The sequence below is a fragment of the Sminthopsis crassicaudata genome, chromosome 2 (assembly GCF_048593235.1).
Source record: "Sminthopsis crassicaudata isolate SCR6 chromosome 2, ASM4859323v1, whole genome shotgun sequence".
NCBI classification, from domain to species: Eukaryota; Metazoa; Chordata; class Mammalia; order Dasyuromorphia; family Dasyuridae; genus Sminthopsis; species Sminthopsis crassicaudata.
In genome coordinates this window covers 253,871,411-253,893,739 of record NC_133618.1, presented here as the reverse complement: position 1 = coordinate 253,893,739, position 22,329 = coordinate 253,871,411, and the positions used below count along the sequence as shown (strand labels likewise).

General features: G+C 38.5%; 1 protein-coding gene across 1 annotated transcript in view; it reads left to right on the top strand.

Annotated features, from left to right (window-relative positions):
* The first annotated feature begins 8,084 nt into the window (after positions 1-8,084).
* The window catches only part of CHRNA4 (cholinergic receptor nicotinic alpha 4 subunit), a 55,188-nt gene continuing 40,943 nt past the window's right edge, over positions 8,085-22,329 (top strand). Inside the window, exons 1-4 of the mRNA XM_074288833.1 lie at positions 8,085-8,538; positions 10,316-10,467; positions 20,020-20,064; positions 20,196-20,305. Coding sequence (XP_074144934.1) covers positions 8,457-8,538; positions 10,316-10,467; positions 20,020-20,064; positions 20,196-20,305 — 389 coding nt within the window. The 5' untranslated portion in view covers positions 8,085-8,456. The remainder of the gene's footprint in view (positions 8,539-10,315; positions 10,468-20,019; positions 20,065-20,195; positions 20,306-22,329) is intronic.

Sequence of the window (22,329 nt, the reverse complement as noted above, 5' to 3'; positions counted from 1 at the left end):
AATATACTCAAATACTGTTTCTATAATTTGTTCTTGATCCATTCATTATTCAAGATACCACTAATTAACCTCCATTTAATCCTATGATATTTTAGTGCATTTCTTTTATTAATTTCCATTTTTTACTAAATTTCAGTCTATAAAAGTTGTTATTTCTAACTTTCCAAACTTTTTTTTTTTTTTTTTTTTGCTAAGGCAGCTGGGGTTAAGTGACTTGCCCAGGGTCACATAGCTTGGAAGTGCTAAGTGTCTGAGACCAGATTTGAAATCAGGCCCTTCTGAATTCAGGGCTGGTTTTCTATCCATGGCACCACTTTAGTTGCCCCCTTTTCAAACTTTTTATGTTTTTTTTAAATGTCTTAATTCATGATCACTTTTTAAAAAGTGCTAAAAAAATTTTTTTCTAATATTTCCATTTAGAAATTACCACAAGTGAGTCAAATCTATCCTCTACCTCAAAAAAATCTGTTGAGCTATCTTATTTATTTTTCCTATTGGATTTATCTAGCTCTGAGGTATTTTACTTTCTAAGACCTAGATATATTCAACAGCAAGATAAGGAAAAGCTAAGAACATTTACATTTAGGGTTATAATTGTTAGGTCCAAGGTTTTTTCCATTAAATTATTTGATAATTTTACCCCTCTTAAATTTGTATTTAATCTCTGGAATGTGCTTTGCCTACTCTAATGTAATAACAGTATACTCCCACCAGTTTCTCAAACCCATAATCCTGCTCAATTCTAAGTTGCTTGGATGTCATTATCACCATCAGTCTTTTATGTTTTTATTTTTCCCTTTCCTTTCCCATTTCATTTAAGAGTATAATGCCTAATCTTTTCTACCCTCTAAAAAAATATTGTTTTTATTACACCTACTTTCTTTTTCCTTTATTTCCCTAGCATACACTCAAGTCTAATCTTTCCTTTGTGAGCTTTACATTTACCTAGTTTTTGTTTTCTCTCTGACCCAGCCACTGGAGTCTTTAATGGAGATGAGATTTGCTCTTGCATCTACTAGCCCATCTGGATTCAGCCCCACTGATAAGGGATCTTGGAATTTTACAGATGAAGGAAACTAAGGTTGAAACTGATAAAAGTAACTTGATCAATGTCACATAAGTAGTAAATGGAAAATTGGGAATTGAAGTCATCTCCTTTGGTTCCAAATCAAGCATTCTTTTTGCTATCTTCTGCTGCTTTTCAGTGTAGGAATTTTGACCCCACCCACCCCTACAAACACACACACACACACACACACACACACACACACACACACGAGTGCTCAAACTCACTTCACTCTAGTAATTGTGGCCAATTTAATAGTGTTATAAACGCAGATCATAAGGTAAAGACCCTACTAAATATTCTCTTTTGGTATAAAAATTTTTAAAAAGCCCTTTGTTGTTATCATTTACTTGTGCTAACTTTGCATGACCCTTCTTGGGTTTTTGGGGTAAAGATATTTGAAATGTTGGCCATTCTTCTCGATCATTTTACAGATAAGAAAACTGAACTAAACAGAATTAAGCAACTTGCCAAGGTTCACAAAACTAATAGGTGTCTGAGGCCAGATTTCAACTTGCAAAGTTGAATCTTCCTGATACTTGGCTTGGCACTTTCACACACTTTTATCATCTAGCTGACCCTCTAGTCAATATAGTAACTAAGTTTAAAAGTAGCCAATATAAAGTAGCTATATCAGGAAGTAAGATTGCAAAGAGAAATATAGTTGCTACAAACTGTCCCAAAAATCAAAGAAGCATAATTTACAATTTATAACATATATTAACCCAAAATCCTATATTAGAAATAAATGCTGAATCAGGGGAAGCCATTTAGGCTTTACTGTCAGGACATTCTTAGTCCTATGATATATAAATTTTAGATCACTTCCAGAACATAAAAGGTGCTGATAACTTTGAGATGATCTGGACATGTTAATGAACTTACTCCAGAGAGGCACAGATTAAAGTTAGTCTGTATCCCTAAAAAGTCCTATAAAAATGAGATCTCAAAATCTTGCCCTATCCCACTTTTCTATCTCCACCTGGATCCATCCAGCTGACTACTTCGAATCCTAATCCATGGATAAATGAATAATTATCTGTGCCTCTCCACTCCCCATCCTCTTCATCATACCTTCTTATATCCTTTATCACTCTATTCCTGTATCCCCACACACCCCCTGTGTCTGTAGCCCAGCTTTATATTTTCTATGCCATTTCCCTCATGCCCTCTGAGCCTCATTACAGTGTGATTTCTGCCTAATTTTTTGTTGCCACCAAATTTTTTCCCAATGAGTATTCAAAAACTGGATATGCTTGCCCCCATGTCATAATTTCATAAATTAATTATCAAATTGGGAATATATTCCAAAAATATAAGACAATATGGGCAAATAAAAAGACAAAGGATATGGAATTTCAAATTTAAATAGGAGCTAATTGTCTACTTTGACTGGCACATAAGGGAATGGAAAATAAAATAAAACTGAAAGAAATATTGGACCAATGTGATGAAGTTCTTAAACAACATGCTGAGGAATCTGTATTCTATTCACTATAAAGTGGGACACTTAAATTTTTTTTCTTTAAAGTAAAGGAGTGACATAGTTAGATCAGTGTTTTGGAATGGTTATTTTTGCATTTGTAAAAAGAATGGACTGGAGAACTTAAAGTCAAAAAGCAAGGAGAAAAATTCAGAAGCATTATAATAGTTCAGATGATAAGGGCCTATGCCATGATGGTGGTCCTGTAGTTGGAGAGAAAAGGGGGGATTATGCAAGAGATGATCTGGAGATTTAGTGCTGTTATTATTTCCAATTTGCAGATGGAGAAACAGACATTAAATTTAATTTACCCAGCACCACATAGCTTGTCATTTGGACACCAAGCATAGTACTCTATATATCATGCCACCTAGCCATAAAACTAACTAGACCACTACCTCCTCTTAGATCCTGATGGAAATAGCCCAGGTTTACCCAAGATAATACTCAAGAGAATAGTTCTCCTTTCATCCTAACCCTCCTTGCTATCATTAAGAGGAACAACACTTATGAAAAAAGGACCCACTATCTTTGCCATTATAACCAACAATCAATGACCAACTGCCACCAATATACAAAGTCTTGAAGTTTAATCATACTTAAAGAGAGGAAAGGAGGGATGGAGAGTAAATTGACAAAGGAAACTGAAAAAGGTTGATCAGACACATAGGACAAAACTGAGGATAGAGTAGTATCACAAAGTAGGAAATAATATCCAAGAAGAGAGGGTGATTGATAGTGTCAAAATATAGAGAGACCAGAAATTATACAGACTGAGAAAAAGGTAGTGGGTATAACACTTAAGAGAAGGCAGCCTTGGACAAAGAAATTTCAGAATAGTGGTAAGGCTAGAAAACTGATTATAAGGGTTTGAAAACCGAGTGGGCTGTGAGGAATTATAGGAATAGCAAATAGACACTTTCCACCTAGGAACTTGGCAGTGAAAGGGAAGAGAAATTTAGGACAAAAGGAGATAAGGTCAAACCAAAGTATTTTTAAGGTGGAGAGACCTGGGCATGTGTGTAGGCAGCAGAGAGGCCATTTAAAAGGGTAAAATGAATATAAGAGAAAGGAAAAGAAAGATCACTAAGGCAATGGGATCAAGGAGATGAGATCAAAGAAGGAATTGGATGAAGGCCACGAGCAGCAGAGTTTGCTTTTGATGAGAAGAATGTTGACTTCAGAGAATGCAGGAGTTATATGTACTTTATAGAGAATTCATGATGATTTTGACTTTCAGTAAAAATAGGAGGTTGTATCATCTGCAAAATGGGACATGGAAAGGTATAGGGTATATGAGAAGAGAGGATATTGTTCAGAACAGATAATGAAAAGAGTATGATAGAGTCAATGGTAGAGGAGGTGGTAAAGAGAATTGCCAGCAGCAGTGAAAACAGAGTTGAGATTAGATAACATGAATGTGGTGGATCCAACTGACATAGTTGCATATATTCAGCATTAGAGATATTGTAAGAATATCCCAGTCTTGAGAATTAGCAGGTCATGAATAGTGAAAGGTAAGGATCAAAGTACTTAAAGACAGAGGAATGTAGATAATAAGCAATTTTGATTGGTTTGGCCCTAACCATATTTCAGTGCCACAGAAAGGGTTTTAGTTTTTGATACAATTCCAAAAAAAAAAAAAAAAGGCATCTACTGAGTGCAAGGCATTGGTAACAATATACAAATAGATCTGTGAACACATTGATTTGGGAATTCCCATCAAAGTCAAGATGGTAAAATAATAGACACACCCAAGAGACATACCATTTGTGAAGTAAGTACTTGTCTCTTCATCTTTTGAGTCCTTGAGAGCACAAACATTCACACAACTTTGGTTTCCTGAAGTTCAGGATTTCTAATGGATTTTAATGTCCTTTAGCATCAACATGCTCCTATCTCTTTTCTTAGGGAAGTGACTAAGCACTGGTTTAATGAACAAATCTCTGAGGACACCTGGTTCCTTCTTCCTTTGTGTTGTGAATGTATGGACCTTTACATCATCTTTGTCCTTGACTTTGTTGTCATCTGCGACTCAGTGGAAAGAGGGTTTTTTGGTAGGGAAGAGTGTTCAAAAGGAACTGTGTGTCTCTGTGGGGCAATAGACCTGGAGTAGGTCAAGTTATGGGAAGGCTAAAAGTAAAAGAGATGGAGATAAGATAGTGAAATGGAAAAGGGCTACTCTATCATCAGGATTTCACATGAGATTCACAGTTCTGAGAGAAAGAAAGCCGGGCAGAGGAAGAGGAAATAGCTGGCTATGGTTTAGAGGGTGAAGACCCCTCTGCCATACATACATTTATTCATAAAATCATCAGATCAAATTTGAAAGAAACCTCATAGCTATAGTTTAACTCATATCAAACTGAAAATCCACTCTATAATATCTCTGACAAATAGTTTATCCAATCTCTGATTGAAAATTTTCAGTAAGGGGAAACCACAGCAAAACATCTAATTATCTTGAAAATTTTCTGAGGCAACCTATGCAAGTTTTAGATGACTTTTGCTGTTAGACGTCTTTCCTTACAAAGAACCTAAATTCATCTGTCTGTAGCTTCCATCCATTATTCTTGAGAGCCAAGAGGAACAAATCTAATCTCTTTTCCACATGACATACCTTTGAATTCTTGAAGACAAGTTTATCTCTCAGATTTTGCTTCTTCTGACTAAATATTTCAAGTTCTTTCACCTAACTCTTATATGGTATGGTCTTTAGATATTCTTCATCTTCGTTGCCCTTATCTGAGAGCTATCTAGTTTCCCAACAGCCTTTCTAAAAAGAAATGAACTACTGGTGGGGTCTGATCAGAGCAGGTTTTACTGCATGGCCATAGCCTTTGTTGTTAGTCACAACAACTCTTTGGGGTCTTCTTGGCAAAGATCCTAAAGTGGTTTGCCATTTCCTTTTCCAATTTATTTTAAAAATGAGGAAACTGGGGCAATAGTGTTAAGTGACAGTCATAGAGCTAGTAAGTGTCTGAGGCTGGATTTGAAGATAAATCTTTCTGACTTCAGACCTGGCACTCTATCCACTGCACAACCTAGGTTATTTTGGACCCTATGTTTCTCTTAATAAGGCAGGCAGAAGATATTTCTCAGAGGAGATAGAACTTGGCAGCTATCTCTTAAAAGGTACTAAAGGATAGTTAGGACACGGAGAAGTAAAGAGTGGGCATAACAAGGTAAGCAAAAACTTGAAGGTGATGATGAACAATGCCATGTTTGAAGGATTAGATGGAGTAAAAAATTTTGTTATGGAATAATGAGAGTCAGAGTTGGAACTAAATTTTGGAAGGCCTTGGATGCTTGGGTAAAGAGTATGGACAGTATCCTATAAGTAATATTTTGGACAAGGATGTGATATAATGGAAATAGGATCTCAAGATGACTAATTTGCACCAGGCATGCAAAAAGTTGAGCTTAAAGATAATCAAACAAACCAGAAACTTTGATCCAAAACTACCACTTAAAAAAAAAAACACCCCAAACCTACCACTTATCTAGGTCTGATTCAAATTATTCATAAAACACAGTGTATTGGAAAATTTGCTGAGATCAATGACAGAAGGTATCAAAGACTGAAATAAAATGTTTATCACTATTCCAATCATTCTTTTCTCCCAGCTCCATGAAGAATCCTTCTGGTATAGACTTCTCCCTCTACAGGAGACACTAATTTTATTTTAAGGTCAATAAAAGATGTGCAGGAGAAACACAAACTGTTTGCCTCCCTGCTTTCTGTATAAGCAACATCTAACCTTTCCTCTTTTGGAGTCTCTTGAAATAACTCTGCTATGTATACATATATAAAACCCTACTTCTCAGGATTGTTGTGAGGATCAAATGAAATAATATTTGTATAGTGCTTACAAAGTGCACAATAAATCTTTCCCTCCCTCTGTTCCTTCTTCCCTCTCTTTCTTCTTTTCTTCCTTCTCCCACTATAGCTTGATAGATTTAACAGTAACAGGTAAATTCACTTTTAAACATCATTTCCTAAAAACAAACAAATAATAACAATAAGAACCAAAACTCAACAACAAAATTTCTATACTAGATCCGTGACCTTATCCCTTCATTCATTGGCTTTCAACATTCTGGATATATGACAATTGAAAATGGATATATTTTAATGAGTATTCCAGAAGGCCCCCCAAAAAAATCTTATAAGGCAACTTTTTCTCAAGATAATGTCTTCAAAAAGGACCTTGATTTGCATGCATATGCATGTATGTATATATATTATATATGTGTGTGTATAGATATGTATATGTATATATATGTATCTGTGTATATATATATATATATATATATATATATATATATATATATACATATGTCTTTGTTTATATACAGATATACCCATAGGTATGCAGAAGAAGTTGGGAGAACTCCAAATTTTCAGAACTCAATATAAATAGGAAGGGACTTGTAGTATCAGATGCCCACAACTGCATTTGTACCCCATGGCTTGGTGTTCTCCCTTTGGATCTCGAGTTTGGAGGGGGGGTGACTAGAGAACTCAGATTTTGGACTGGAGTTCACTTGGCCATTAGCAAAGGCTTCTCCCACAGATCCATCTCCCTAGCTAGGCGGAGATGCTGATCGAAAAGGCCAACAAACCAGGTCCTGCGGTAGACGGGATGATTGTGGGGGTAAAACAAAACAAAACAAAAAAAAAAAAAAAAACAAAAAAAAAAAAAACCCTGCAAATCTTCTATCTTAAAACAAGGGGAATGGGTCTCTTCTTTGTTCGCTGGATGTTTCCACTTTCACTATTCCTTCTAAGAAGTTGTCAGTGAATGGACTCCCGCCCAGATAGGCTCTTTACTATTTCTACCATTGGACCGTCAAAGATTTGCTAAATCTGTATCAGAAATGACAGAGGTTACTTGCAGTGACCACACCAAACCTGAGATATTTGCTGAAAATATAACAGATAAATCCCCAAACCCCACCCTTGTTCCAGTTCCTCCTTCCCAGCCAAATGCCTTCAATCTCCCTTCTTTAGAAAAATGAATTAACCCATTCTTTCCCTTCAGCAGAAAACCAAAGGTCCGACAGCATTCTCCTCCCCCAATATAATAATTAGGGAGAATCCTCTCTGACTGCCTTTTTTTTTTTTCCCTTTTTTTTTTTTGGAAAACTAAGAGGGCTCCAGTGTTTTTCCCAGAGGTCAACCAGACCATCCCCCTGCCTTTAAACAGCATTGTCAATTCTCCAATCATACTGTGGCGTCAGGAACCGGGTAGGGAGTGTCTTCAGGGAACGACACTTTTAGCTAGGATTCCCCAAATTCTCTAGTGTCTTGAGGATTGGGGGTCTGAAAAGCCAAGCTATACTCGGAAACTCCCAATCCTACAAGAGGAAGAGAGGGAAACTTTTCTCCCGTGGCCAGCTAGCAAAGCTAGGCCCGCTACTCTACCCTACTCTTGCTTCCCCTGCGGCCGCCTCTCTCCCCCTCCTCCGTACTCCCCCGCAGTCCCCCCCTCCTTTCCTGCAGGAGGCGGGCAGGTCCAGGCGGATTAAACACACAGAGCCACAGTCCCGGCCACCTCTCTCCGCCCTGTCTTGGCGGGCCATTCCCTCTTCCTTGGTCCCTCTCTCTGTCAGCCTCCGCCTTCCTCTTTCTCTCCCCTCCCTCCTTCCTGAGCTCCAGCCACCCGACGGGAGCCCGCCAGCTCCTGGAAGAGGCGGCTGGCCGGCGGGACTGGCAGCTGGCTCCTGGCGGAGCTTTGCAGGGCGGAGGGGAGTTGGGCTGGGTGTTCGGAGACTGCCCCGCGGAGGGCGCCCTAGGATCGCGCCGAAGGGGCATGAAGTTATTCGCTGGGGAGAGCCAGACAACGGGAGGTGCGGGGGAACCCAGAGACGCCTAGGTCTAGAGACTCCTCAGTTCAGTGCGCCATGCGGTTCCAGGGGCCCCGAGGGTCGACGCTGCTGCTGCTGCTGAGGAGACTGATGCTCCTGGGAGTTTTTCTGCTGCCCGGTAAGTTTTGGGGCGCTTAGATGTGCACCCATTCCCAAGACAGGCTCCTGACCCCAAGAAATAGTCAGTGGGTCTGCACTCTGGGAGCAAAGCGGGACCACCGCGCTCCTGCGATCTCAGGTTCCATCCCACCTAGGTTAAAGCAGAGAGGGAACCTTGCCCCTCCCTCTCCCTCCTCTACCTTTTTGGGCGGCGGGGAGGAGAGAAGGACGTGCTTTTGGACCTTTGGTTTTGCACTTAGGGGAGGGGGAAGGAAAGAGGTTAACACGTTTATTAAAGTAGGGGGATAGAAGCTATTCGGAAGAGATGTTGCTCGGGGGGTGGAAGGGGAGAGGAGAGACGGACGGAGACCGGGGGAGAGGAAGAGAGGAGGAAAATGTTTTTTTGGTTTTTGTTTTTGTTTTGTTTTGTTTTTTTAAATACTAGCTCTGTCTTTGTTGGCTATTTAACATAAGCTCCTCCCAAGCCTCCTACGCCTGATCCCCAATCTGTTGCCCCACCTTGAATTCCTAATAACCTCTTCTCAATACTCCCCCATTCTTCTCAGAAAGAAGGAATGACTGTCAATGACTACTCAAACCCTTCTCTCCCTTTTCCACGTAGTCTGTCACCATCTTGCCCTTGCAGTCACGGAGTTCCTCTTAGTTCCCCTCCTTTCTGTCTTCTTTCCACCCCCATCCCTAGCTTCCTTAGGCATGCCTTTTGCTCGTGGACTTTATTCCTTGCTCCAGGTCGATCCCTTCCTTTCATCCCTGTTCTCCAGCCTTTAATGTCTTTCCTTTCCCCCATGTCTTGTACAGGCTTTGAACTATAAGGAGAAGGGATCATTCAGCACTGCCAAGAGTATCTTTTCTTCTTCATGTCCTGTGAAATGTGAATGGAGTGTAGAGACTCTCCCATTTTTCTTCACGGTGGAGGGGCTCTATTAAAGTGCTGAGTAGTCTCAGTAGTGATATGATGGGGAAGATAAGTGCTGAAGTGGACATGAGGGACTTGGAGATTCATTGCTCCATCATTGCCTTGGTGACCTTGGACAAGACACTTAATGTCTCTGTGAAATGGGAATAACTATATGTGATCTGGTGAGGTGGGTGAGTGAGAATATTGTGAAGATAAAGTAAGTTACGTGAAAATACAAATACAAGAGAAGATAATGAAGTTGGAAGCTCCTTTCCCAATTTACACCTTTTGTCATATCAGGGATCCTGAGTTTCCCCCTCTAGCTCTCATTGTCTTCCCCAACTAACCTGATATAAGCAAAGAAAATCTCTGTATGTTTTTTCTCTTTTCAAGGGGTAGAAAAGAAATGTTAACCCTAAAAAGAGGCCCAGGGGCTTCAATTAATTTCAAACACTTTACTTATCTCCATCAGCTTGTGCAGTAGCAAGTCCACCACTTCATGTCAACTCCTGTGGTCAGAAGACACAGGTTCTGGCATTTAAGCGTATAAGTGTCTAGTTGAGCGTGTGAACACACACACACACACACACACACACACACACACACACACACTCAGAGGAAAAATATATAATAGAATATGTTTAGTATTTTGTAATTTACAAACTGAACAAAAACCATATAAAATAGGTTGTACTGATGTAGTTATTCCCATTTTATAGCAGTAAAATCACTTGCTTTTGATAACACAGCTGGGAAGTTGGTACATACCCCTTCTTCTCAAAGCAGAATAGTTGTCTTTACCTGAAGCTATTTTCCACAGGCAATCCTCTTGATTCCTGCTCACCTTATATTTGCCTTATTTTATATGTCTCTGCAGCATCTGGCCATGTGGAGACTCGAGCCCATGCTGAGGAAAGACTGCTGAAGAAATTATTCTCTGGCTACAACAAGTGGTCACGGCCTGTGGCCAACATCTCTGATGTGGTCATTGTCCGGTTTGGATTGTCCATTGCTCAGCTCATTGATGTGGTAGGTTCTGCTGCTTCAAAGAAAGATTGGGACTTGTACAGCAAGCATTTGGCAGTGTTGGGCCCATGAAACTGAAAAATCCTTTAACAGCTTTTTATCATAGGGCCATTTCATCCATCACAGATAAGCTTTTCAAAATGGGGCCCAATTCATTGGAACTTTGTATTAGGAAAACAGAGTGGAAACATTTATTAAGATGCTATTTTAAATTTGAGGTTCTGCTCAGTTTCATAGTTATTTAATTCTAGAACTAGTCACTAGCCACCTTAAGACAGGAGAAGAAGAAATCTTGGAACAATAATGAGTAATATCTATAAAGCACTTGAGACATATCCTCTCATTTGATCATCACAACAACCATGGGAGATAGATGGTGTAGGTATCAATATCCCCAATTCACAGATGAGAGGCAGCATTGAGGATAGAGAGGATAGAGAGCTGCCTTGTAATTCCTCCTATGGTATATACTGACTATATTATCTTGGCCCCCTCAGTGTTCTAGGAAACTCTTAAGATTCTAAATCATAGAAATGGCTCATTTAGAAGCTGTCCATGGTGCTGAAATCACTGATCCAGTCCCTATCCTTTAATTAGGAGGTCCATTACCACAGAGTTACTAAGTATCATAGGTGAGATTCAAATCCAGATTTTGAATAATTCCAACTATAGTGAAGTTCCCACTGTACAGTGTTCCTCACAATGCAGGAGAAAGCTAATCTAAAATAACATGTCAGGGAAATGCCACACTGATGTCACCTATGACACCGTAATGTCAATGTTTTCCTGGGCCACTTAAAAGTTGTTTCTTTTAATTCAGTCACAAACTTGCTACTAACCTCCAGTCACCTCAAAAATCCATGCTACTGGTCATAGGAGACATCAAGGGAGAGTTCTTGAGAGGGGGAAATTGGGGGTGCTAGTAGTGAAGGACTCCCCTGAATAGTTCCTTCTGATAGTATGAATAGAAGTCTAGGTTTGTGATAAATTAGTACAAGCCTGTGACTAGCATGTGTAACTGGCCTGTTGTAGGTTGTTTCTTTCAAGGCTTGCAGAGACTACATTTTGCTCAGCCATTGCTCTGAGAACACACAACCCTCAGCAAATCCTGTGCCAAATTGTGACTGAATGGTAACCTAAGCTCTCTGAATATTGTAGTTGGTTCTCAATTATCCATGCTAATGGAATGGACCAAAGACAAGAAAAACTATTTGTAGGACATGGTGAGATGACTAAGAGTTGTTACTGTCATGGGCAGCAGCTGTGTTCCTTATGGAACACCAAAGGGATAAAATTTCATGGATCAGATCACAGACACTGAGAAGTTTCCATTTCTCAAGGTAGGTTTAATCAGCTCCATTTTTGTGGGCCCACTTTTAGCATTGACAATCTTAGTGGATGGTGACTGTATTCCAGATCATGGAAATCTCTGATTTCTGAAATGCAGTGTGCCACCAACAGCTACCTCTACTACTGGACTGGGAGTCAGGCACCTGGTTTTTGGTTTTGGCTTTCCTTATTACCTGTAACCCTGAGCTCACAGCACTTAGAATAGTGCTTAACATGTTTTTGAATAGGAACCTTTGGACTTTGTTTTTTTTTAATCTATAAAGTTAGAAATTTGTACTAGATGATTTCTAAAGTCCTTTACAATGGCAAAACCTATGATCTTTATGACTAGCTCTTATCTAAAGTTCTTTTGCTAGCTTTGACATTCTATATTCTAAGTTTTTTTCAACTACGTTTTAAGGCCCCTACCAATTCTGACTTTCTCTAGTCCACAATCATATAAATTGGGGCCAGGCTCTCTGGTCTACCTGTATCTAGCTTTCAAATTAGTTCCCATTGTGATGAATCTGAATAATTCAGAATGCTGGCCCTAAGGGCAGCTCTGCTATTAGAATTTTGTCTATTAGCAGTATGGAAAGATCAATAATAGTGTTTTGATGTATTTGGCTTTTCCAAAAAGATCATCTTATTGTAGAGGCTAGAGTTTTTCATTTCAGCCCAGCTCAGGCTGGGTTAAGACCTAGAAAGTGCTCTAAAAGAAAACCATTGCAAGGATGTTATTCATATCATGTGATTATCATGGGGCTGAAGAGCAAACCTAAATATTAGTCAATGAGTCAAAGGTTGTTGGGGGATATCGCTAATCACCTTTTAGAATCAGTTACTGAGCATTTACAGATGAAGAAGGTCTAGGGCAGAGGTCACACAGGTATTGCATGAACAGAGTAATGAGGGCAGGATTGAACTTGGTATATGAATGTGTGTACATGTACATGAATATGTATGTGTATTATGTGAGAGAGAGACTAAGATAGCCAGAGAGACAGAGACAGAAACATAAAGAGAGAGAAACATACACAGAGAGCAGATAGGCAAGCAGAAAGTATGTAATATGCTCTCTCATTTTCTCACTACCCAGTCAGAAAGATGATACTGGAAGACATAGGACAGTAAAATGAATTCCAGCTTAGTATTAGCATCAATCCCCTCCATTCGGCCAAGGTCACTTAGACCCTCTTCCTGCTGTCTTCCCACGGGATGTTCAAAGAAGCAGGATCAAGCACAGAATCTCTAGGCCAGCTAGATGCCTCTAGTGGCTTGGACAGGCTTGCTTGAAGTCTTTATCTTTTCCAGTACCATTCTGCAAAACAGAAGATTGCAGGGAAACTAGGCTGGTTGCTAGCAGTATTCTTATCTCGGGGTTCTATGACCACTTTCCTTCTGCCTTCCTTTTTTTTTTAACCTTTCCTTTCTTTTCCTTATCCCTCCATTTCTCCTCCCTTTTCCTTCTCTCTCCTGTCTTTGTCTTTGTATCTTCTCCTTCTCTATTTCTTCCTTCCCCCTTTGGTTGTCTGGCCCCTCCACTGGAATTTGTAATTGGAAGAGGACCCATAATTCCTTTTCACCATTTCTCTTTCCCCATTTCTCCCATCTCAGACCACCTAAGAACATGGGATCTAGATTCTTTAGTTTTTTCATCTGTAAAAATAAAGGGATCAAACTAAAGGAGATCTTCATAAAATTCTCTAAGTCAGATTTATGATGACAAAAGTATTGTTTTAAATAGATAAAATTGTTTGTTTAATATTCAGGCACCACAGAGTGGCAATCCTTATTGTCATGGCTTCCCATGTTTGTCATCATCTGACAAAGTAGGCCAACCCTGGCAGCTGGGACAAGTCAGGTTTGGCCTGTTATGAAAAATGGTACAAAATTGACCTTTGATGGAAAATGTGTAGCTAGGCTCCCTTTCCTTCTTGCTAAATCTATTGCCCTTAGAAGAGCCTTAGGGAAAGCTGTAGTAAGGGAGCTGTTTTCTGATTTTATTATCTCCTCTTACCTATGAATCTTTTGTCAAATAATTTCATTTCTCTGAGTCCCAATTATTTCCCTCAAGTGGAAATATTATTATCTGCCCTGCCTACAATACTGGGTTATTTTTAGTGGGGGAGGGGAGGGGAAGTTTGAGGGAAATCAGATTTGTGATTTCATTGGTGTCAAGAACTCTGGGTACAAAGACTCACTTGACCAGTATAGATAGCAGCCACCTTGGGCATTAAGAGGTTAAGTAAATTACTTAGGGTCAAACTGTTAATACACATCAGAGGTGAGTCTTCCTATCTCAGGCCAGCTCTCTGTTCCTTATACTATTAGACTGTCTCCCCACTGGGCTATTGCCAGGGTCAAATAGGATAATGTATGTGAATATGCTATAGAAAGTATAAAATGATATGCAAATATGAGATATCATATGGTCACTTTGCACTGGCAGAAATGGAGAGCTAGCTATCCACTACTATCAGTACTATCAGAGTAGCATGGAGTTCAAAGTCTCCATGAATTGTTTCTGCAAAATATTCCTCTGCTTGTATTGTCCAGCTAGAAGAAGGACCATTAGATTGCAGATCTGACCTTGAAGGGAGTTCAGAGGCCAACTAATCTAACTCTTCATTTTATAGGTGATAAATCTGGGGCCCAGGGAGTGTACAGACTCAACATAACTTACAATTTTTAGGCAACATTTGAGCACAAATCTTTTGAGTCCAGAATTTAATCTCTTTTCACTGCATCAGTGGAACTGTGAACTTGGTGTCCTAATCATAAAGCCTGATTTTTATATGTGTATACTCCATCTTAGACTAAAAAGTGACTTCTGGTAAGAGGCAGCTGCCTCATTCTTTCTATCCAAGGATTCTAACATACTAACACTTTATGCAGATGCACTTTGCACTTTCCAAAGAACTTTCTCATCTAATTTTTATATCATTTCCAGGATGGCATTTTATTTCAGCACTTTTAGAATCTGTGGTTTCTCTGCTATGCAATATTCTCTCCACTGAAGCAGATCACAGCTCCTTCAGTAAATTATCCCTGTGAATTGTCATGGCCCACAAAATTTATCACTCAGTGACCATCTTTCCAGTGAGGAGTTCCAAACTTAGTCAGGCTGGTCCTCAGATGTCAATGATGCATCTTGGTAGGAATTTCCAGAGTTTAAGTTTCACTGTCATGGACTTTCAGGACATTAGGTCATTTCTGTGTTGTGATGAGGCATTGGAGAAGGACTTTAATGGAGCACTAAGTAGGGAACATAAATGTTATCATATCCATTTTACAATATGATATGGAAATTGAAGCCTGGAGAGGTTGTGATTCACTTAATATATCACCTCTATTGAGTCACAAAGCAAGACTTCAAGTTCTTCATTGTAAATCTACTAGATGATTTATTATTTTGTAGAACCTTTGAGGTTAGATTAACTCAGGTCTCTGATGAGATAGAGGCAGAAAGGGCACCAAGAGGACTGAGAGAAAAGCTCATTGTCGATTATGAACAATTTCAGGCACTTTAATGGAATATAATTTGTGAAGAAGAGAAATTATGAAAATAAGCATTCTCCTCTATCTGGAATCCCTGACATCATAGTCTTCAGGGATCTATGCTCTACCCACCAGCCCTCAGATTTGGTGCAGGATTTTCAGTTAGTAGAAACTACATTGTGTCCACAGCACTTTCTGTCAGTCACACCTATGGCTGTTATGACAGAAAATAGCCTGCAGACAGTAAATAATTTAATTAAGTTGCATTAACAATGCCCCAGTCTGACTTCATTTTATTTATGTATGAACAGCTATTTAGTGTATTTAAGCACCCTTTGATGTTACACTGGGAAAAAAAAAAAAAAAAACCTATTTCCAAACAGTATCTCTCTTGTGAATTTGTCTAATATTGCATAAATGGATCAGCTTATATGTGAACATGGGTTCATATGGGAATGAAAATGTGTGTTGATGGATGAGTACATGTCTTAGCATGTGTCAACATGTAATTTTGGGTTTGGATTAGCATGTGAACATTACATGAGTGTGAGTGAGCATTTAATTATGAATGAGAAGCCAAAAAGTAAATGGCTGAAATGCTGAGCCTAAAGTAGGAAAGATCTAGTTTAAATCCCACCTCAGGGATTTACTGTATGATCATTGGCAGTTCAATAAACCTTTCTTTTCCTCATTTTCCTTATTTATAAAGTGAGGGGGATGGACTAATTATGGTTCTATGTGTATGTAACTATGAGTGTAAAGTAACTAGCATAATCTAGCATATGAATGTTAATTTGGTGTATGTGAATATGTGCATGTCAGAATATGTAGTTTAGGAGTTTTAGTGACTGTATAAATGTGTGTATCTGAGTCTGTGAATATCTCTGTACATGTCATAGATTCCAGGTTTATGCTACAATGTGTTTTTAAGCACTAGAATGAATCTTAGTTTTTGCCATCTGTGCCAGGGAATGCATTTTTACTAGAGCAAAGGAAATCTCCAGGAATGAGCAGCTGGAGAGTAAGGTCCGGAATGTGAAAGGATCTTGCAATACAAGAAATGGACTCTGTACATTCTCCCAAGCAATGTTCCATAGATATTTTATCCCTATTGTTCATTCCTCAAGTGTGGCTTCCAGAGGAGCAGCACCATTCTAGTCCTTCATCGCTCTCCTATCTATCTCCTGTTTCCCGAAGTAATTTCAGAAAATTTAACTAGAAGTGTTGAAAAGTCACTTGGAGGAATGACAGGAAACAGGACAAAGAAGGAGAAAAGAAATCATGACTTTCAAATGGGAGAGTATTTTTATTACAGATGAAACAAAAGGAAAAGCAAATCAGATTTTCAACAAATATCCCAAATTTCCCAATGAAGATGTGGATAAAGATTTCTTTTACTAGCAGAAATTAAGTGTATGTTGTTGTTGTTGTTGTTGTTTAAGTGTTTCTTTACCATAAGGTCCTAGGAATGTTGACTCATCCTTTCTCCTCAGATAGGGGAAGGCCTTTAGGTTATGAGAAAATAAGATCTTCCACTGTTCTAAAACAGAGATCTTTTTCTGCTCTCCTTTTAATCTAATGTAATTGTGAGGATGATTGAATACATCAATCCAATCATCCCAACTTAGATAAACTGAGGCCTGGGGAAAACATTAGTTTAGGAAGACCAAGGTCACCCACTGCATCCTGGGTCTTTGCCACTCATCTTGGCTTTTGGCTATTGGCTTTCAATAACTCTAGAGGAGAGAATCAGACTGACTTTGCTCAGTTTTGCCTCTCTTTAATCCAATTCACTCATAAGTCACCCTTGTGATGTTATTGGCCCCCTTTAAAAAAAGAAAAGGACAAACAACCACAATTATATGTAATGGCACTTAGCACTGAAAGAAGGCAGTGTTAGTCAATGGAAGTTGTTAAGGTTCTCAGCTTTGAGCTAAGTAAAGACTTGACTTTATACAAACTAGGTTCAAACTTGTGATTCTAATGAATCACTCTGGCACATGTTCCTATCCATGTTTGCCTTGGAAACATAATAATTTGATTGGTCTCCCATCCCTAAGATTCCCCCTCAAGACATCAAAATATGTATAGTATTCTACAGTTGTGAAAATACAGAGTTCTCAAGTCATTTATAAGCACTCAAGTTAATTTTGCATGATACAGGACAGTCAATCAATTTTCTTTAGTCCATAGAAAATGTAAAATACTCAAAGGACTCACAGAAGCCCATAACCACCAAGACAATTCTTCCTCCCTCTAGGGACTGATATAGTTCTCCAAACTAATCACTACCCTTTAGTCAACATTATCTGTAGATAATAAATGTCCAAATAGCCTCTCATTTTTTGGTGTTCCAGCCTCCATTTCTGCCATGTCCTTTAGGTAACTATGAATTCTACCAGGCTTTAATATTTGGGGATTTCCCCAAAAGGAATTTGTTCTTGCAGTTGCTAGAGTCATTCATCCTCACTGTAGGTTATGTAGAAGAGATTAATCAAATGATTAGATTTCTAGGAACCTAGGATAGAAGCATGAGCTAGAGTGATTTATTAGAATCACAAGGTTGGCCCTAAATGACTGTAGTAGTAGAAGGCTAGGTCCATATTTAATCCTCTTCATTCTGGCTTAGGCCCTTGTTGCTCCTCCTACTACATATTTGCTCATTTCTTTTCCTTTGTAGAGACTGTCCAGAAACTCAGTTTTATCCAGGAAATTCCCATTTCTCTCTCCTGGAGGATTTGTCCAGGAACGTTTGACACCCTCGCATTACATCTGGCAGCTACTATTTCTCAATCACTGTGGTTTGAGTATGTGATTTTCCCTTCAGGGAACTCTTTCAGCACTCTGCCACTACCTTTTCATGGCTGAAATCTCTGGGGCTAAGAATTCCTATTTCTGCTTCTTCATGGAAAACATCCATGAATGGTCAGTGGCAAGAGCTCTCAGCCTCAGAGATTTCAGCCATGAAGAAGGTTTTCCTGGGCACTGCTGGATTCCCAAGTTTCATTTCTTGCCCCTTCTCAGGGACATTCTTTGTGTGTCCATCTCTCAGTTCTGGTCTTGATAGGAAAGGTCAAATAAGAAAATATATTTCCCTCTCTTCTTTATATATATGAACTACAATGGGTAGAGAAAATTGCATACAGTGTCAGACTCAATTGAATGTGTTGGATAGTTTTGTTCAATTAAATGTGCATTAGCCTTTTAAGTTTCCTTATAAGGGATAACTAGCTAGATAGGATAACAGGGAAGAAATATATTTAGAAATGAAGTTGATATAAAAAATGAGGATTTCTTGAAGAAATAACAATTAGAGGCAAGGGGCAGGGGTGGAGAGAGGACAGATGGTTATTTAAGAGCATGAAGTGAGAAGTTACAGAGTAATCATGCAAAAAGTGCAGAACTGGACATACAAATTATCAGTCAAGAAATTCTAGCTGAAGTTTCTCTATTTAGTCTACATCCCAAAGAGATCATGAAAAAGGGAAAAGAACCGAATTGTGCAAAAATGTTTGTAGTAGCAAGAAACCAGAAACTGGATGGGCGCCCATTGGTTGGGGAATGGCTGAATAAGTTACTCAGTATGAACATAGTAGAATATTATTGTTATATAAGAACCGATTCGCAGAATGATTTCAGAAAATCCTGAAAAGACTTTCATGAACGGATACTAAGTGAAGTGATTAGAACCAAGAAAACATTGTATACAGCAATAACAAGATTATGTGATGATCAACTTTGGACTTGGCTTTTTTCAACAATGAGATTATTCAGGCCAATTCCAATAGACATGTAATGGAGAGGACCATCTGCATCCAGAGAGAGGACTGTGGGGACTGAATGTGTATCACAACATAGTATTTTCACCTTTTTTTTTCTATTGTTGTTGTATACTTGTGTTTTTCTTTGTCATTTTTGCCCTTTTGATCTTATTTTTCTTGTGCAGCATGATAAATGTGGGAATGTTTAAAAGAACTGTGCACTTTTAACCTATATTGGATTACTTGCTGTTTAAGAAAGGAAGAGTTGTAGGGAGAGAGGGAGAAAAATTTAAAACACAAGGTTTTGTAAGGGTGAATGTTGAAAACTATCTTTGCATGTATTTTGAAAAATAAAAAGATTATTATTATTATTATTATTATCATTATTATTATTAAAAAAATTCTGAGTAAGAATAAGAACAATTTTACTTTTACTTCCTAAGGTACTAAACCAAGAATAGTAAAGCTATCCCTCGTTCTGCAAGGTTGAAAAAAATCCTTTTTCTACTGGTCTGAGAGGGAAAGTCCAGAAGGATAGATCTTGCTTGACAATGGGAAAGGCATTTAAGTTTAATACAAAGATTTCTTCACCAAACATCGGATTTCCAATATGATGAACAAATAAAAGAGCAAAATCCAAGTTCTGTGTGGGCTTGCTAAAGCCTTTCTCAGAGGTCTTATTTAAAGGATTTATAGAATTTCCTCAGGGCAATACACCCGCACTCGCTCTCTCTTCTCTGAGACCCTGATACCACCAAATGAATGCTTGCTGAGGGTGCCATAGGTGCCTGTTGTATGATCAGATAGCCTCACTTTACATCTATCCCTTAATAGGCTTCTGGCATTTTTGTTGCTGAGTTTATAGTAGAGGAAGATGTGGGGAATCAAATGATTTAATAAGGATCCTCCACTGTTCTGTAGAAAAATAATGAGTTTCTTTCTTCTATCCCCTTGCCTTTAATAGGATGAAAAGAATCAAATGATGACTACTAATGTGTGGGTGAAGCAGGTGAGTGTGTTAAAAGGGCTGAGTCCTTTTTCCTCCATGCATTGTTCTCTTTTCCTCCTTCCTTTCTTCTCCACTTCTAATCAATTTTTTTCTTTTATTGTGTTTGATTCTGGGTACATGGGTGCTTTTAGGAATGGCAAGACTACAAGCTTCGCTGGGACCCAATGGACTATGAAAATGTAACCTCAATCCGTATCCCCTCAGAGCTCATTTGGAGACCTGACATTGTTCTCTACAATAAGTGAGTTTCTTCCCTATAATGACTTCTTCTACCCCTCCTCCCAATGCCAGAGAAGGTATTTTTGCAGCTTCTATATTTGTTCTAGGGTGCTGCATGGTGCCCTGTTGTGTCTCTAGGTGGGATCTTGGGCAAGTATTTGGGTCTCAGTTTTCTCCTGAATGAGCTCTGTTATCCTTTTCAACTAAACCATTCTTTGATTCTATAGGGAACAGAGAATAATTTTGTGATTCCATTGGTATAGGGAAATCTTGAGTGAAAAATTTTTCTCAACAAATATAAATTGACACCCTCTCTGCAATTTATAATTGTAAGAGTTATTTACAGCTTTGAGAAGTCAAATAAATAAGTTAAATAGTCAAGATATATCAGGGGCAGGACTTGAATACAAATCTTCCTAGTTTCAAGGTTAATTCTCTATCCACTAGGTAATATTGTTTCTTCATGTCTATAGATCTAGTATTCAATCTATTGCAGTATAAACACTTGCTATCTGCGCAACTGAATCACTTAATTTCTCTAGATCTGTTTTTTTCACCCATAAAACGACTTTGTTATTCAATTGTGTTTGATTTTTTTGTGACCCTGTGGACCAACTATCCATGAGGTTTTCTTGGCAGATACTGCAGAGTGCTTTGCCAGTTTTATGCAGGCAGAGATTAAGTGACTTGCCAGAGTCACACAACAAGTAAGTGTCTATGATCATATTTGAACTGTGGTCTTTCTAATTCCAGTACCAGTACTCTATCCATTGTGCCATTTATGCCTCATAAAATGACAAGATGAGTCCAAAGTCCCTTCAAGCTCTAAATCTATGCTTCTAAGAAATTATTTAGAATGATCTTGAATCCAAAAGACTTTTGCAGGGACTTTCCCAGAAGACACAACTTCAGAATCTGGTTATGTGCAACATTTTGTCCCTCTCATATAAAGAGTGACTGGTCTATCCTATCCCAGTCAAGTTTATTGTTTATTAGAAATGGATCTTTTCTTGTGTAAAGCAAACATGAAAATCCAAATTTATGTCAGAGATAAATGAGCTGCTATCATTAACTACTTCATTTTATTTAAGGTTTCATTTTTAGGCAAAATCAAGTGGAGATTTCCCTAATGAATTTAAAATAGAATTTAATTTATAGATAATTCTTCAAATATGAAAATATATGTAAATTGAGACCTATTTGGAGAACGTGTTTAGATATTTCAGTTCTCCACAGACAAATCCAAATGACTTCAGTTTGGTCTGAAGCCCCTTCTGACAAGTTGGATGTGAAAGGCAAATCTCAAACGTGAAAGTATTTTAGAATTCTTAACTCCCTCATAGGATCTGCTCAAATGCCATATCTTAAAATAGGTTTTCCTCATCCTCACAGTTTTTAGTGCCCTGTACCTATGATGTATATTTTTCTTTGTTTGTATTCTACATTGATTTAACTGTATTTAAGATTGCCTGTCCCCAGAACAAAATGGAAGATCCTCGAAGCTACTAGTTTCTTGCCTTATTCCCAGCCCCTACCTTTCTCTTACATACAGCAGGCACTTAATAAAACACTAATGAATGACTGCCTGAATGATTAGAAGATATCATTTCAGGCTAACTAGCAAATTGTATTACATCTTTATTTATTTACTTTATTCGCTCTTTCTAGTTTTTTTTTTTTTAATTTGTGATCACTTCAATAATCAGCATGGGTATCATATTCTGACCATGCAGTGAGTCCCATTTTCATTTCAACATACCAATTATGTTGGTCTTTTGTTGGGAAAGTAAAAGGTAACCCCAAAACCACACAGAAATATGCATAAGTAAAGGTGATAAGGAACTCCCGGGATGGAGCTATTGCTTTCCTTAGCAGCACTTCTTGCCTCCTTCTGGTTGATTTTGAAGTCTCTCCTCTGGGGCAAAAGAAAGACACAGCTCAGCAAACTCCTAGCTAACCAGGGTCCCAAGAAAATAAAGAAGTTGCCTCCTTTCTGCCCAGTTTGTTCAGGGCTCCTGAGAAGTTGAGGAAAAAAATCTGATAATT